At 32.6% G+C, this 15,758-nt stretch overlaps 1 protein-coding gene across 1 annotated transcript in view; it reads left to right on the plus strand.

Annotated features, from left to right (window-relative positions):
• Nucleotides 1-351: 351 nt before the first annotated feature.
• The window catches only part of LOC115887838 (protein transport protein Sec24C), a 28,690-nt gene continuing 13,283 nt past the window's right edge, over nt 352-15,758 (plus strand). The window contains exons 1-11 of the mRNA XM_030907355.1: nt 352-446; nt 786-956; nt 1,264-1,914; nt 1,970-2,217; nt 2,309-2,473; nt 2,528-2,738; nt 8,722-9,041; nt 9,152-9,358; nt 9,666-9,953; nt 10,070-10,238; nt 13,623-14,228. Coding sequence (XP_030763215.1) covers nt 791-956; nt 1,264-1,914; nt 1,970-2,217; nt 2,309-2,473; nt 2,528-2,738; nt 8,722-9,041; nt 9,152-9,358; nt 9,666-9,953; nt 10,070-10,238; nt 13,623-14,228 — 3,031 coding nt within the window. The 5' untranslated portion in view covers nt 352-446; nt 786-790. The remainder of the gene's footprint in view (nt 447-785; nt 957-1,263; nt 1,915-1,969; nt 2,218-2,308; nt 2,474-2,527; nt 2,739-8,721; nt 9,042-9,151; nt 9,359-9,665; nt 9,954-10,069; nt 10,239-13,622; nt 14,229-15,758) is intronic.

Genomic DNA, 15,758 nt, shown 5'->3' on the forward strand with positions numbered 1-15,758 from the left:
TTAAGTTTTTTCAGTTTATTACGTTTTCAAATTACGTTTATTTCGTTTACGTAGTAAGTACTTAGATCTTATAAACTCAGTAACAGCATAAAAACTATATTATTTACACGTCAAAAACTGTAAAAACATTTTTTTAAACGCTCATCCCATTTGCTCATCCCTGATATATCCCTGATTAAGAGCAGAATTCTTTTATATATGATTGTGAGAGATTTGATAAAAATAATTTATATATGATAGATTTACATCCCAGCTAATGACCTCATAAATTTTTTTCATATTTCAACCAAGGTATAACGAAATTGCTTATGTGACGTGGAGGCAACCGAACTATCACATAAACATGCGCAGTGCATGTTACGTGGCATGAAGTGTTGTGAATTATTTTAATGTGACTTGTTTTGCGGATTTTAAAAATATTTTTTTATAATATTACTACCTATATTGTAAGTTTTCTTTGTAATTTATGGTATATAATATTAACGGTAAAATTTAAACAAATTCTTACTGTTATTTAAGTATTATTGTAACGTAATAGGTGGGTACAAGTCATCCATTTGTTCCCTTCACAATTTGTTGCAAAATTTTAAGTTTACCCTACCGTATTGAATAAGAAAATAGTATTAAATATTAAGTTGTATTAAAATATATATTATATCGTATCGATTTTTAATACGTAATAACAGTAGAGTTTATATTTAAGTATGTTTTTCCAATATGTTACAACTATTAAACATTTTTAACTATATTATTATTACTTTAAAAACCAGGATATTTTTTTATAGAAAGCATGAATCCACAATATTTACCCCCACCTGGGATGGAAGTCCCTAAATTTGGGGGAAATCAAAACTTCGAAAATATTTCATTAACTTCTTCACCTACTAGTAATGCAGGATATCACCAAAATGGTCATTCATTAGGACCTTCCGTACCTGGATCTGTTAAAACTATGGGTAAGTAGTTATTTTTAAGTTAGGTATTTCAGTTTTCATTCTTTTGTTCCATAAATATATTTCTATTTAGATTAGAGATAATTTTTTGCAATGTAATTAATCTAGGTAGGTACCTATATTTTTATTTGTGGAATTATTTTATAAGTGGATAAGTCTTGGTATACTATTAATGAACTGATTATACTATTATACTAAATCCTTAAATATTAAATTGTGACAGTTACTATTACTATTCATTTATAAATTATAATACAATAATTCTCTTATTACAAATTAATATAATACTACATTTTGATTTTTTTTTTAGGTGGTTCTTCTGCACCTCCCTCACACAAAATGTCTTCTGGATATCAATCATTAGGAAATCCACCTCTACCAGAACAAAAAATTAACTCACAGATTATGCCAGGAGAAGGTCCACCATCTCACTTAAATAATGTTTATGCTGCAACTTCGTTAGATAACCCAGAGAGATTTTCACAGACTCAAACTTCCAGTCATGGTCAAGAATATATTCCCAGTCAAAATCCACCAACTCATCAACCTTCTCTTAATGGTCCACCCATTCAAAATAATAATTTTATAAGCCCACCATTATTGCCAAACAGCTCGATAAATCCAGGAGTACAATTTGCTGGTCCAAAATCCACGCCAGTTCTATCAAATCAATTTGAAAACAGTGGGCCACAAAAACATCAAAATCCACATATATCAGGTCCAGTACCTCCTTTAAATGCTAAACAAGTGCCACCTATAGGTCATCCGAATCCTTTACCAGGACAAATTAATTCATTTCAAGGTCCACCTTCGCAACTTCCAAATAGAGTACCTCCAATGTCACCTCCTCAAATGCAACCACTACATGCGTTAGGACCTCAAAAATTTACTCAGCATGCTGGTCCTATACATCCACCAGGCCAATTACCTCCACAGCCTGATCTGTCCAATCAGATGCAAGGTATTTTATATAATTTTTAAAATGTTTGTAACTAATTATTTTTGTTTATGTTAAGGCATGAATTTAAATGGGCCAAAACCACATCCATACATGCCACAAACAATAAACCAGCCTAATTACACAAATCAAGGTGCCAGAAATCAATCTGGTTATCCTCCCATGCCTCAACAACCAGGTGGATATCCTCCACAACCAGCTGGATACCCTCAACAACCAGCTGGATACTCCCAACATCCAGGTGGATATCCTCAACAACCTGCACAGCAGCAGAAAAGACTTGATCCTGATCAAATGCCAAGTCCGGTAATTAAATATTAGTTTGTTGTATCATAAATTACTGATGTAATATTTATATGTTTAAATAAAATATATAATAATGTTATTTGTTCTTCAGATTCAAGTAACTCAGGATGATCAGCGGACTAGATCAGGCCCATTTATAACAAATCAGAAAGGTTTAGTTCCTCCATTAGTTACAACAAAATTTGTAGTTCAAGATCAGGGTAATTCCAGTCCAAGGTTTATCAGATCAACAATGTATAATGTACCTATTACTCAGGTATTCTTAATGTTTTATAAATTTTTCTTAGTATGATAACAAACTATTTTTAAGGACATAATGAAACAAACTGGTGTACCATTTAGTTTAGTTATTAGTCCAATGGCAAGATTAGAAGAAGGAGAATACCCCCCACCAATTGTTAACTTTGGTGATGTTGGACCTGTAAGGTGCATTAGATGTAAAGCATATATGTGCCCTTTTATGCAATTTATAGATTCGGGAAGAAGATTTCAATGCTTGTTTTGCAAAGCTACTACCGATGGTAAGTAAACAAATGCACATTTGTAGAGTATGTTCAAGATAACAGGACATATCTGGAAAAAATGTTCCGTCTTTCGAAAATTTTTATTCTTAATAAAAGTCATTGCGCCTCAGGAAACTGCTTCGATGTTTATAGGAAGTAATAAGCCATTGACAAATTAGTTCTTTGTCAATGGAGGGTTCAGTTTCCAATTATTAGACTTTTTGAAAAGCTTAATACTGAAAAATGTAAAAGGTCTTATTTTAGTTAAATAGTCCAATAGTCACACCTGAAAAAATCTAACCTAAAGTATGTTCACTACATGAAGGTACAGTTTTGGCAGATGACATCAAAAAACTGCCAAAAAATAATAAAGTAGATTTCAATCAAAAAAACGGATCCGGTGAACTATCCTGACACGATTTTTGCATTTTTCTTTTTTTTATCAACAAGTAACCATTTTTAGTAGTAGTTTTAAAGAAAAATAAATGGAGATTATGCACAGAATTTTAAAATATTTTAATTTAATTTTATAGATAAATGAAACAAGTTTAGATTGGAAAGTGCCCATAAGGACAATGTAAACACTATTTTTGGCGCTATTCTTGCAACGGTCGCGACCCAAAACTTTTGAAAATTTCGGAGCGGTTCGGCTTTTTCCGGAATTATGTCGCCAAATATTGTTTATTTAAATTTATTATTATTTTCGTTTGTTTATTTATAAATAAAATACAGTGTGTTGCATACAAGAAACTTTATTTTATATAAGGACGCATGTATGAAATACCTATGAAACATTGGAAACCGACGTTATGCCACGATCCACGATGGTTTTTGCAGTTCACAGTTCACAGCACAGCTTTTTAAGTTTTTAATGCCATTTTTTTCACAATTATCACCGGTTGAAGTAAATAAAACTTGAATTAAACTCACAAGATAGCAATAATTACTTTGAAAATGAACGCTATATAAACACATTTCGGAATTTCTTTAATGAGAGCGGTTTAGATTTTGAAAGATTATTATGATTTTTGAAGATTCTGACTTTGACAAGAGAAAATTATTTCTGTTTTTGTTTGCTGTTGTTCTTAGCGACCGCTATAGCAGCGCCAGATCGCGTATAACGGTCGCGACCCAAAATTTTGACGGGCTTTCCCATCTAAACTTGTTGCATTTATCTATGTTTAATTTTAATAGTTTTTGACACATATTTGACGTTATGAAGAATTTTAACACATGATTTAACATGACAGCGACAGAAGGAAAAGCAATGTTGCCAGATCCACTGAATTTTCTTTTTCTGTTTTTTTATTTTTATTTTGAAAAAATAACCATTTTTAATAATAAAAAGGCGTTGGTAATGTGTGAATGGGAAATCTAAAAAAAACAACAAAAGCAATCAAAACACGCTTACGCAAAACACGCTTTGCTTGTTTAAACCAAAATATCAATCAAACAGATAAAAAGGAAAAAAAACAGCCAAACCAACCCAAACCAACCTGACCAAACCCTAACCAACCCATACAAAACCAACCAATACAAAACCAAACCAACCAATACCAAACCAACTCAACTCGAGCCAAACACAAACCAAAGAAATGAAAACACGCTTACAGCATGTTTTCTGTTCAGTTCACCGACGCCCAAAAAAACATTAATAGAATTATTGTCACATACTTAGATGACTGTAATTCTCTTGTTAGACTTTTAGTCCAATTCTCAGTTTGTTCTCTGGTATACAAAAGTGCTTCCGAAATATGAAATTTGCTGTGAAAGAGTAAAACGGTACAAGTACTCAAGATGCAAGTTCAAATAACGCTCATTAGAATTTCAAGAGTCTCTGTTTGATTCATTAAAATTGCATATCATATTATTTTTTCAATTTTTTTGTAATTTTAGAGTACTCCAAACTGCATCAAGTATTAAAAATGTCATTTTGTATATGTTTAATACTTTCTGGAGACTAATGGTCACGTCAAAATTGTGACCGCCCTGTGTATCAATAAAATGCAATAATTATATACATATAGGTTAAATAATGTAATATATACCTTTGTGGCCAGTTTATTTCTAGTAAAGGCTTCTGGTATTTTTGCCACTAGGAGAGAATCTGCAAAATAAAGATATTTTTTGTAAACACCGCTGCGTGAATCCAAACGGAAACCAATTTGTCATGAGCACAAGAACAGAAAAATAAATAAATAATAATCTTTATTTCAAAATAATATCTACTACATGTATTTGCATATAACTTACAAAAACATACAGATACGAAATGAGATACCGTCATTACAGTACAAAAACAAATGTTGCACAAAAAATCAAATTAAAATCATATATTAGTCCCTAATGAAATCTATTGTAGAGTATGGTTTTAAATCTATTAAAAATGTTCTCAGTTTATTCTTAAAAATGTTCTTATTGTTTTCACATTTAATATAATTGGGTAAACTGTTGAAAATTTTTAGGCAGCTGTACCTTGCATTTTTTTCGTTAAAGCCAACCGATGAGGTGGATAGCATACATTCATTGTTCTTGTATTATATTCATGTGTTGTTCACGTTGTGAATATCAAATAAATGTTTGTTGTTAAAGAAGAACATAAGACATTGAAATATATACGTTCCACTCATCATCAGCATATTATTTTTCTTAAAAACACCTCTGCATCTATCCTTACAACACATTTTTTTTTATTATTCTTAATACCCTTTTTTGGACAATAAAATTTTTTTCGATCATACTGTTACTTCCCCAAAAAATCAGTCCATATTTGACCACAGACTCAAAATTTGCATAATATATTGTTCTTAAACTCCTTTCATTCATGTATTTTGCAATAACCCAGATTCCAAAGCGGACGGAGTTCAATTTGACCGCGAATTCTGAAAAATTTGCCAGTGTGCCGCAGGAAAAGCGTACATTTCTTTACGTTTCCATCTTTCAAATGGTTATTAGCCAACTACTTTTCTCTTTGTCATTCGCTTAAAAATACTGTTACGTTTTTACTCGGTTCCGTGTGGACAATTTTAAAGTCTAATTTATTTTCACTAATTAACAAAACAAGAAAAACTTAAAAACTATCAAACTTATTTACAACTATTTATATAAGGAATTTATTTTGAATTTATTAAGCCCAGGAAGATACACGTCGACCGTAACTTATCGTCTGTCCTATACAGGGTGATCCGAACTGTATTCTGGACTGTATTCCGAACTTCGGCAGCATATCCTGCAGGTAAAAATAAGTAAAAAAGTTTGTATAAATATGTGTCCTAAAATGCTTAGTTTCGGAGATACAGTGTATAAAAATTTCATTTTTATTTCGATTTTTCTCAAATAATTTCTAAAGTAATCTCAATATTTGGATGAAAGTTGTTGTCTGGGAGTTTTTTGACATACCTACATATTTTTAACTGGTTTGAAGAGTAATAACTTTTCTTCCGTACCTGTATAAAACTACTGAGTAAAAAATATACATTTACGACGTTTTTTACGTAAAAAAGGTCTCTTGGTAAAAATCGCTACGAGTAATGGTTCTCGAGATATTTTGAACCGAAATTATCAATACCTGTCATCATTGACATAAATTAAACATGTTGACTAAATAGTTATTAAATGATAAATTTGAAATGTTTTAGTGCTAAAAGTTCAACAGAAACTGTTTTATCATCATTTTTTCGAAGAAAAATTTATGATTAATTTAAAAAATAAAAAATTCTTGAATTATCATTTCAGTCAAATAACTGTTTAGTCAACATATTTATTTTTTGTCAATAATGACATGTATTGACTATTTCTATTCTAAATATCTTGGGAACGGTTGCTCGCAGCGATTTTTACTAAGACATTTTTTTCGTAAAAATTCACGGAAATGTTTTTTTTACTCGCTCTTTTTTTTTCAAAACAGTCAAAACCATGTTAAAACTCATGTAGGTTACGCCCCCTACAAATAGGATTTATATTGTCATCAGAATCAAATTTCTCATTTCAAAAAACTCTCAGACACCAATTTTCATCTAAATATTGACGTTACTTCAGAAATCGTCTTGGAAAAAATCGAAATAAAAATGAAATTTCTACACTAACGAAACTAAGCATTTTAGAACATACATTTATACGAACTTCTTTACTTAATTTTTTCTGCAGAATATGCCGCCGAAGTTTCCGGAATACAGTTCGGACCACCCTGTATACTGGGCCTCGGTAATTATACGCCCAGTTATACAGACGGTTTCGAACACTCTGTTAGATTATTAGGTGCATAGAGAAAGTTTGGAATGTTCTCGTGTTTTCTGTTCGTTCCATCGTCTGACACAATTCGGTGTCCCTGTATTAGTTCAGTCATTGGGGATCAAAAAAGGGGCCAGCTTGGAAAAATGTCCGGAAGTTTTGAAACTTTGCAGGTTTATAGGTTTCGGGGTCCCTAACTAAAATCCATAAAATACACATCTCCAGACTTGCCGCCGGCGCCGCCATCTTGCCAAGATGGCGCCCAAAATCGGTATTTTGTAAATATCTCGAAAACTATGCGTTTTTCGTAAAAACTTGAAGAGAGAAAAATTAAAGAATAAGATTTCTTATAAAAAAGGTTCTATGGAAATGTTCGCGAAAGTCAACCGTTTAGGCACAAAATCCCTGGAAATGTTACAATTTTGCTTAAAGTATGATATATTATGTATAGTGTCGATTTTCCGAAATCAAATGTGGATTAGGGTTCACTAAAACTAGTTTTAGTTTAGTTTCTTCAATTCAGTCATAAAACAGTGGCATATCATTAATTCGTTTAATATAATAATAATTAATTTATGAATAATTAATTGTCGTGCTGGACAGCATTCATTGCGAACTTACCACCAGGTTCAGCATTGGTCTGGTTGTACCAAATATGCCGAAGAATGGGGTTGGAAGAAAACAAAAACAGGCATTACACAACGTTGACAGATCCAGCTGCAAAATCCCTATTGGCATTTTTATCCTGTAAATGCAAAACCAACAACTGTGGTAAAGCGTGCGGATGCAGAAAATCAGGATTAAAATGATCAATGATTTGTGCATACTGCAATGGGAAATCCTGTGACAACGTCACTGAAGTGTCACTTGACGAATTCGATGAAGAGGAGTTGGACTTGCCTGTAGATATCCCTCTGGCGGCTGAAGATGAAGAGTTGGACGAATTGAGAGACCACCCTGATGAGCCCAGCACAGCAGACACGATCGACTTTACATCAAAGAGCCAGATCCGTCGGGCTTGTGCAGATAAGTTAAAGTTTTTAATTTACCTAGTAGAATAGGCCTCCGGGGAGACCACGTTAAAATAAACGCCCCATGACTTTACCTCTTGGGTGGTGTGGAAACAAGTACACATTTTCAATAATTCAAATTGATTATTCATAAATTAATGAGCGAATTAATGATACGCCACTGTTTCATGACAAAATTAAAGAAACTAAACTAAAACTAGTATTAGTGAACCCTAATCGACATTTGATTTCGGAAAATCGACTATACATAATATATCATATTTTACGCAAAATTGTAAAATTTCCAGGGATTTTGTGCCTAAACGGTTGACTTTAGCGAAAATTTTCATAGAACCTTTTTTATAGGAAATTTTATTCTCTTTAATTTTGCTCTCCTCAAATTTTTGCGAAAAACGCATAGTTTTCGAGATATTTACAAAATACCGATTTTGGGCGCCATCTTGGCAAGATGGCGGCGCCGGCGGCAAGTCTGGAAATGTGCATTTTATGGATTTTAGTTAGGGACCCCAAAATCTATAAACCTGCAGAGTTGCAAAACTTGCGGACTTTTTTCCAAGCAAAAATCCCCAATGACTGAACTATATCGATAGGATTCCAGAAGGTCATATTAGGGCGGGGCATATTAGAGCAGGGCTGGTTTCGCAACAATACAGACGACGAATTTATAATCACATAATAGTTTAATGCCAACAATAATAGTTTGTGTTTAAAGATTTAAAGTATTATTTACATATTTTTAGTACCCGCCGAATATTTTCAACATTTGGATCATACTGGTAACAGAATGGATAAATATGAACGGCCAGAATTAGTACTTGGAACATATGAATTTGTTGCCACAAAAGATTATTGTCGAAATAATGTGTTGCCACAACCTCCAGCTATCATTTTTATAATTGACGTTTCTTACAACAATATTAAATCTGGCATGGTGCAGTTGGTTTGCTCACAAATGAAAGAAATTATTAAAAACTTGCCAGTAGACCAAGGGCAAGAAAAAAGCAATATGAGGGTTGGATACATTACATATAACAGTTCTGTTCATTTTTATAACATTAAAGTAAGTAGAAGATAGACTTAAGTGAATTTGTTTATATTATTTTGGTGAGACTATATTTTTTATATAATTTTTGGAGTAATATTTGTTGTTTAATAAACAATTAATTTTAGGGCTCATTAGCTGCTCCTCAAATGATGGTAGTAGGTGATACACAAGAAATGTTTATGCCACTTTTGGATGGATTTTTATCCACAGTTGAAGAATCTGAAGCAGTCATTGATGCACTTATGGAACAAATTCCTGTAATGTTTGCTGATACTAAAGAAACAGAAATTGTTCTTTTACCTGCCATTTTAGCTGGATTAGAAGCTTTGAAGGTACGTTTTTTATAGTATATATTAATATAATGTCTACACCTCTGTGGTGTATTCATCTGTTCAAAAAAGTCCTATGGGTATTTCGCCACTGTAAGAAAATCAACAAAATAAAAAGTTATTTTCTGTGTTAATCCAACGGAGACTAATTGTCAGCAGTGGTTTAATAATAAACAAATTTGCCTAAAGGACAAAAAAATGCTTAATATTTCGGAAAGTATATCTTTTCCCATCGTCTGAAGCAAAAAAACACAAATAACAAAGAAAAAAACTATTTAAAATGTACATATATACTTGCTCATTATTTTAGGCCTCTAATTGTGTTGGTAAGTTAATGGTATTCCACTCCACGCTACCGACAGCGGAAGCTCCTGGAAAATTAAGGAATAGGGATGATAGAAAACTATTAGGGACTGACAAAGAAAGGACCGTTTTAAATCCTCAAACACAAGCCTACAATCAACTTGGGCAAGATTGTGTGGCAGCAGGATGTTCAGTGGACTTGTTTATATTCAATAATTCTTATATTGATATTTCTACAATAAGTCAAGTTTCTAGACTTACTGGAGGAGAAATATTCAAGTATACATATTTCCAGGTAACTTCTATTAGTTGTGATAGTTTTTTTTATAAATCATATAGGTAGTTTGGTTTGGCTAGTAAATAATACAGTAATATTTTGCTTATTGCATTAATAATTTATACTTTATATAGGCTGATGTTGACGGTGAACGTTTAGTTAAAGATATAATTATGGATATTAGTAGACCAATTGCATTTGATGGAGTTATGAGAGTAAGAACGTCCACTGGTGTTCGACCAACAGATTTTTATGGATATTTTTATATGTCTAATACTAGGGATATGGAGATAGCAGCAATAGGTAATCTTTAGTTCTTTTTAATGGAATTAATTAGTAATATAATAATTATAATTATTAACAAATAATATTGGCACATTAATTATAGAGATACCTTGTGTCTTGATATTTAAACACATGATAACACACTTAACTAATTTATTTACTAAGAACTATACAATGTATTACTTAATAACACTGCAAATATCTCACAATAGCGACAATTCATTTCTGATCACTTCCAATCGATTTCTTGTCAATCCGCCATTTACTTATCCAAATACTAACTCTTCTCACCTTCTTTTATACTCACAGATGTCACTTGTGTTCTGTACTGTACGGAAAAAGTCTATTGAGGAATTTACGACGTCACAGCGTCATTTCTCCAGCCTTTTCATAATCGCCAATCATCCTCTTATAAAAATATTCCGTGATTCGCTAGTCATTTCGTTGTGATAAGCTCCCTAGATATTATAGAGTACCACAATTGAATCTATTTTATTTGTATTTAGTGGCGGAAAATTTAAAAATGAAAAGACACCTTCGACAATGCTGTTGATTCATAAGTTGTATAAAAACCATTGAAAGGTTTATTAGCAATAGTTTATTGAGAAAATAGCCTCCTTATTATTTTATTTTTCTCTCACAATGTTATTGTCTCATCCTGTCGACATTTAAATTAAATAATTAAAATTTAAATAACCATATTTTTTAAATTAATGCCAATATATCATCGACATCCGCCATTTTGACTCCAAAGTACAGTGGCGGTTGTTCACCTAATACAGTGTTGCCAACTTTCTGAAATAGAATTTCCCATGAAGACGGTCAAAATTTCCTTTTTTTTTTCTTCTAAAATTTCCCACGAGTTCTCAAATGAAATGTAGTGTCATCAACACAATGCAGATATGTTTTTTAACTGAAAATTATAAAAAAAATAAACAAATTTTGAAATATACTTTTCAAGTTTTTTGTCACACAAAAAATCTCCGAGAAAGCCATACAGCAATGCATATACGCAAACTTGCCAGAAACTTTGTTGAAAAACACATATACTATAACTATTTTTTACGAATAATACATGAATTTAGAATTTCCCACAAATACGGTGTTTCGGGTTAAAATCTCTCTTTTCTCTCTGGTTCTCGAAATTTCCCACGAATTGGCATCACTGACCTAATATTTTTACAGCTCATGATATATTTTTCAATTTGGTAAAACATAGTACCTATATTAAATCGTATATACATATATTTAGAGAAAATTTTGAGCTGTCCAGTCGCTATGGACAGAAGATAAATTCGGAATAATTGAGCGTCCGGATTGCACAACGACCTTAGCGCGTGGACGCGGCGAGCCTAGTCGGTAAGTGAGGCGAAGACGCGTTGTTGCGCGCCGAATAAACAAAATAAATAAGTTTCAATCTATCATTGTTTCGTAATCTGTTCGGACAATGTTAGTTTTTACATAGAAATACACACGAGTCTTTAGCGCTTCCAACGAACCCAATTAAGTAGAATATATTTTTGATTTTTAACAATACCCTAACATTTTATATTTTTGGGTTAATAACCTCTGTTATAAATTTCAAAACTTACAGATATGAACGATTCCGATAGATGATTAAACTGAGTTTCTATAGCAGTTCTTGCGGTCTTTATAGGTGGTTTTCTGGAACGTAGTGGGTTTTTGTTTGCATCTTCAATATAATTATGTACTGGAAGTTCTCTGTTCTCAAGTATCTTTAAATATTCATTGATCAGCGAATTGGTTCGGCGGAGGTGAGGTGGTGGAATATTGCTTAGAACTGGTAGCCAGTGGGTTGGGGTGGATTTGATTACGCCAGCGACCATTCTCATATAGTTGTTTAACTGCGCGTCAATCTTTTGTACGTGACAGCTGTTAAGTCACACTGGAGCACAGTACTCCGCTACAGAGTAAACCAGTTCCACAGCAGACGATCTGATGCTCCCAATGTCGAACCACAGAATTTCTGGATAATGTTGTTTCTGGTCTTTTTTTCCGCAGTTTTAGATAGATGTACGTTAAAACTTAGTATTCGGTCAAGAGCGATGCCTAAGTATTTTGGGTTTTTATTCTGATTTAGTAATGTGTTATCAAAGTAGACATTAAGTTTCCTCTCGGCCATATCGTTGTTTAAATGGAAATATGATACTTCGGTTTTCGAAGCGTTATGTTAGGTTGGAGTCTCCATTTTCGAAAAAAGTTAAAATTTCTGAGGCTTCTTCCATTGATTTTGTTTGGATGGTTAGTTCCCAGTCGTCAGCATAGCCAAACTTTATTGATGTCGTTTTAGGCATATCTGCAATATATAGACAAACAACAAAGGTGCCAGTGCCGATCCTTGCGGCAGACCATTCTTAAGCTTTCTGGGGGTGCTGACTTCTGATCCCATTATCGCTTGAAATACTCTGTCATTAAGCATGTTCTCTATTAATCTCGCTGTGAATTTACAAGGAATTATGCGTAGGAATTTGTATATCATTCCCTCCCTCCAAACACCAAACAGTGTCTTTATAACTGGACTTATTCTATTATATATTATTCTTTCTAGTAATGTGTACATTATTGACAATAACGCAATTGGTCGATAACTTCCTGGTCGATCAGCTGATTATCAGTTTTTTGGACGGCTATTACTTTTAAGCGTTTACCTGCAACCTAACCAAACTCTTGTGTATTTTCCGCAGTTGAGAAGAAATTCAGGATGGATTCCGTCAAACCCTGTTATATCCTCGCTGGTGAAAGGACAAGAGTGTTCGACTTAAATCGGTTTCTGCCGATTCCGATTTAAGAATTTTCAGATGTTCTTTTACCCTTTTTGTGTGAGCTCTGTCTCTGGGTGCTCTGGATATATCCACAATTTGAGAGGCCACTGAGACTTTTCAATAATAAAACTAAATAAAAATGATTTGACATTTTTCAGTCTACGATTTTTTTCTTCAAAAATATATTCTAGAGCTAAAATTATGCAAAGCAAAATTTGTTGCTAGTCACTTTTGTTCTAGGGGTGAGAGGGAAAATTCGCTCGAGTACTCGATTATTGAAATAACCGACATCGCTCGATTATGAATGAGCGATGTAAGTCAACGCAAGCGATCCTAGAATGGAATAAATTGAAATCCGATATTAATGTGACATACTCGATAAAAAGCCGAGCGAATTTTCTACATACATTGCAGCTAGCAAATTTATTCGACGCCGTATATATATTTATCCGTGGCGTATCTGAGGGACAAAATTTTATGACCTACACGCGAAAAAACTACGAAACTACTTACGAAAAAATTACATGACCTCATCATGTAAGCAATATCATGTATCTTAACGTAGTTTTCTGAACCTGTATAAATTAAGTAATTTAATTAAAACGAAGATTTTTTTTAGATTGTGATAAAGGTGTGGCTATTGAAATAAAGCATGACGATAAACTATCTGAAGAAGAAGGTGTATATATACAAACCGCCTTGCTCTATACTTCATGTAGCGGCCAAAGACGATTAAGAATTTTAAATCTGTCACTTAAAGCATGCTCACAAATGGCTGATTTATACAGAAGTTGTGATCTAGACACCGTTATCAACTATATAGCGAAGCAGTCTACATATAAGTTATTAGATAATAATCCAAAAGTTGTTAAAGATACAATAGTTAATAGGGCAGCGCAAATCTTGGCGACCTATAGAAAGAATTGTGCAACTCCAAGTAGTGCAGGACAATTAATTTTACCGGAATGCATGAAACTTTTGCCTCTATATGTAAATTGCCTGCTGAAAAGTGATGCATTATCTGGCGGATCTGATATGTCAATAGATGATAGGGCGTTTGCAATGCAGTATGTTTTAATGATGAATGTTTCAACATCTGTGAACTATTTTTATCCCCGCCTTATACCAATTCATGATATAGATGCTTCTAAAGAAAAAGTGGAAATTCCAGCATCTGTACGATGCACAATAGAAAAAATTAATGATCAAGGAGTCTATATCTTAGGTAAGTAAAAGAGACAGGCAGTTGATTAATATATTCATTAAATTAAAAATTTCGTTAATAAAATTCATTTTCTATATTATCAAAACTTTTTATATCTATTTTTATAACTGAAACTGAAACCAGCTCTGTTCAGCTAACGAATATACGTTTTCACAGACATATAGGCTTGGTGCATTCTCCGCCGGTGCTGCCACCATCGAAGAATATCGTAAACGACTAGTATATATGTCACTGTAAATGTCCGAAATGCGGTAAAACCTAGGTTTTACTACCTAGGTTTTACCGCATTTCGAGTTGGTTAGCGTGGTTATTTGGAGGGTTTGAATTCATTGGTAAATCCTAGGTTTAGCGCGCTTATCCTAGGTTTTACCGCGCTTATTCCAGGTTTTACCGCATTTCGGACATTTACAGTAACATATACAAATACACCAGTTTAAATAGCGAGTATACAAAAAATGTTTTATATAATTATTCTAAAAGTGTTAGGAAGTATAATTTCAAAAAATTCTAAAAATAAAAGTAAAAAAGTAAATATTTTGATGTTTTGAGAAGGTCTAACTTGTATTATAATTTATTATTCCAGTTAAAAAAACTTTTTAGATGAGTTCAACTATTATAGCGAGCATAGTTTTAATCACCGGTTTTATTAGTGGTGTCATAATTGGGGCTATTTCGGCTATAACGATATTTTTGAAAGGCACATAATTATAATTTTAGAAGATGTTCATAAAACATTTAATCACTAGTTGATTAAAAAAAAGTATAGCATTAATATTGCAAATTATATTTTATCCTCTCATAGCATGTCTATTTAATTTTTGGATTATGTAACGAGCACTTTGTTTACTCACTTGTTTCATCGAACTGCTTGAATACATTTTTGCTTTTGATCAAATTGGTATCCAGGAAAATTGATACATAACGAAAATTTCTACTTTCTGGTATATACAGCGCTGCGGAACTGTGATGCACCATGCCTATAACTGAAACTGAAACCAGCTCTGTTCAGCTAAGGAATATACGTTTTTCACAGACGTATAGATAAACTAGACCCTTTTTTCTTGTAACTGTACTTATTCTGGGTTTATAATCGATATTGACTGTTTCTTTAAAAATATACCAATAATTTATTTGCATATTTTTTATAAATGAGTATATACCGGGTGCGTCTCAAAAGTGGCTCACCCCTGTAACTTTTTTATTTTTTCAGATAAAAAACGATATTTGGTATGTTAGTATGTGACATAAATTAGGATTAATTGACGTATTCGATTGTTTTTGATCACTTCTTGTTTCACCAACAATGACTACAACTTTTAATTTTTAAATGACATCGTCGCTATATTTCTACTTTATTCGATAGAAAATGACACTCTGAATAGAATGACATATCATATGTCAACTTTTGACATTTTCGCATATGGTTTATTTTAAATTGTAACATGCGATTCATAACCACAATTTGACTCGAAATACCAAGTGTATAATACCAAATTATTCGTAAAAAATGCTTTTTCAAAATATGCTAAT

The sequence above is a fragment of the Sitophilus oryzae genome, unplaced genomic scaffold (genome assembly GCF_002938485.1).
Source record: "Sitophilus oryzae breed Bouriz unplaced genomic scaffold, Soryzae_2.0 scaffold_649_pilon_pilon, whole genome shotgun sequence".
Lineage (NCBI taxonomy): Eukaryota > Metazoa > Arthropoda > Insecta > Coleoptera > Curculionidae > Sitophilus > Sitophilus oryzae.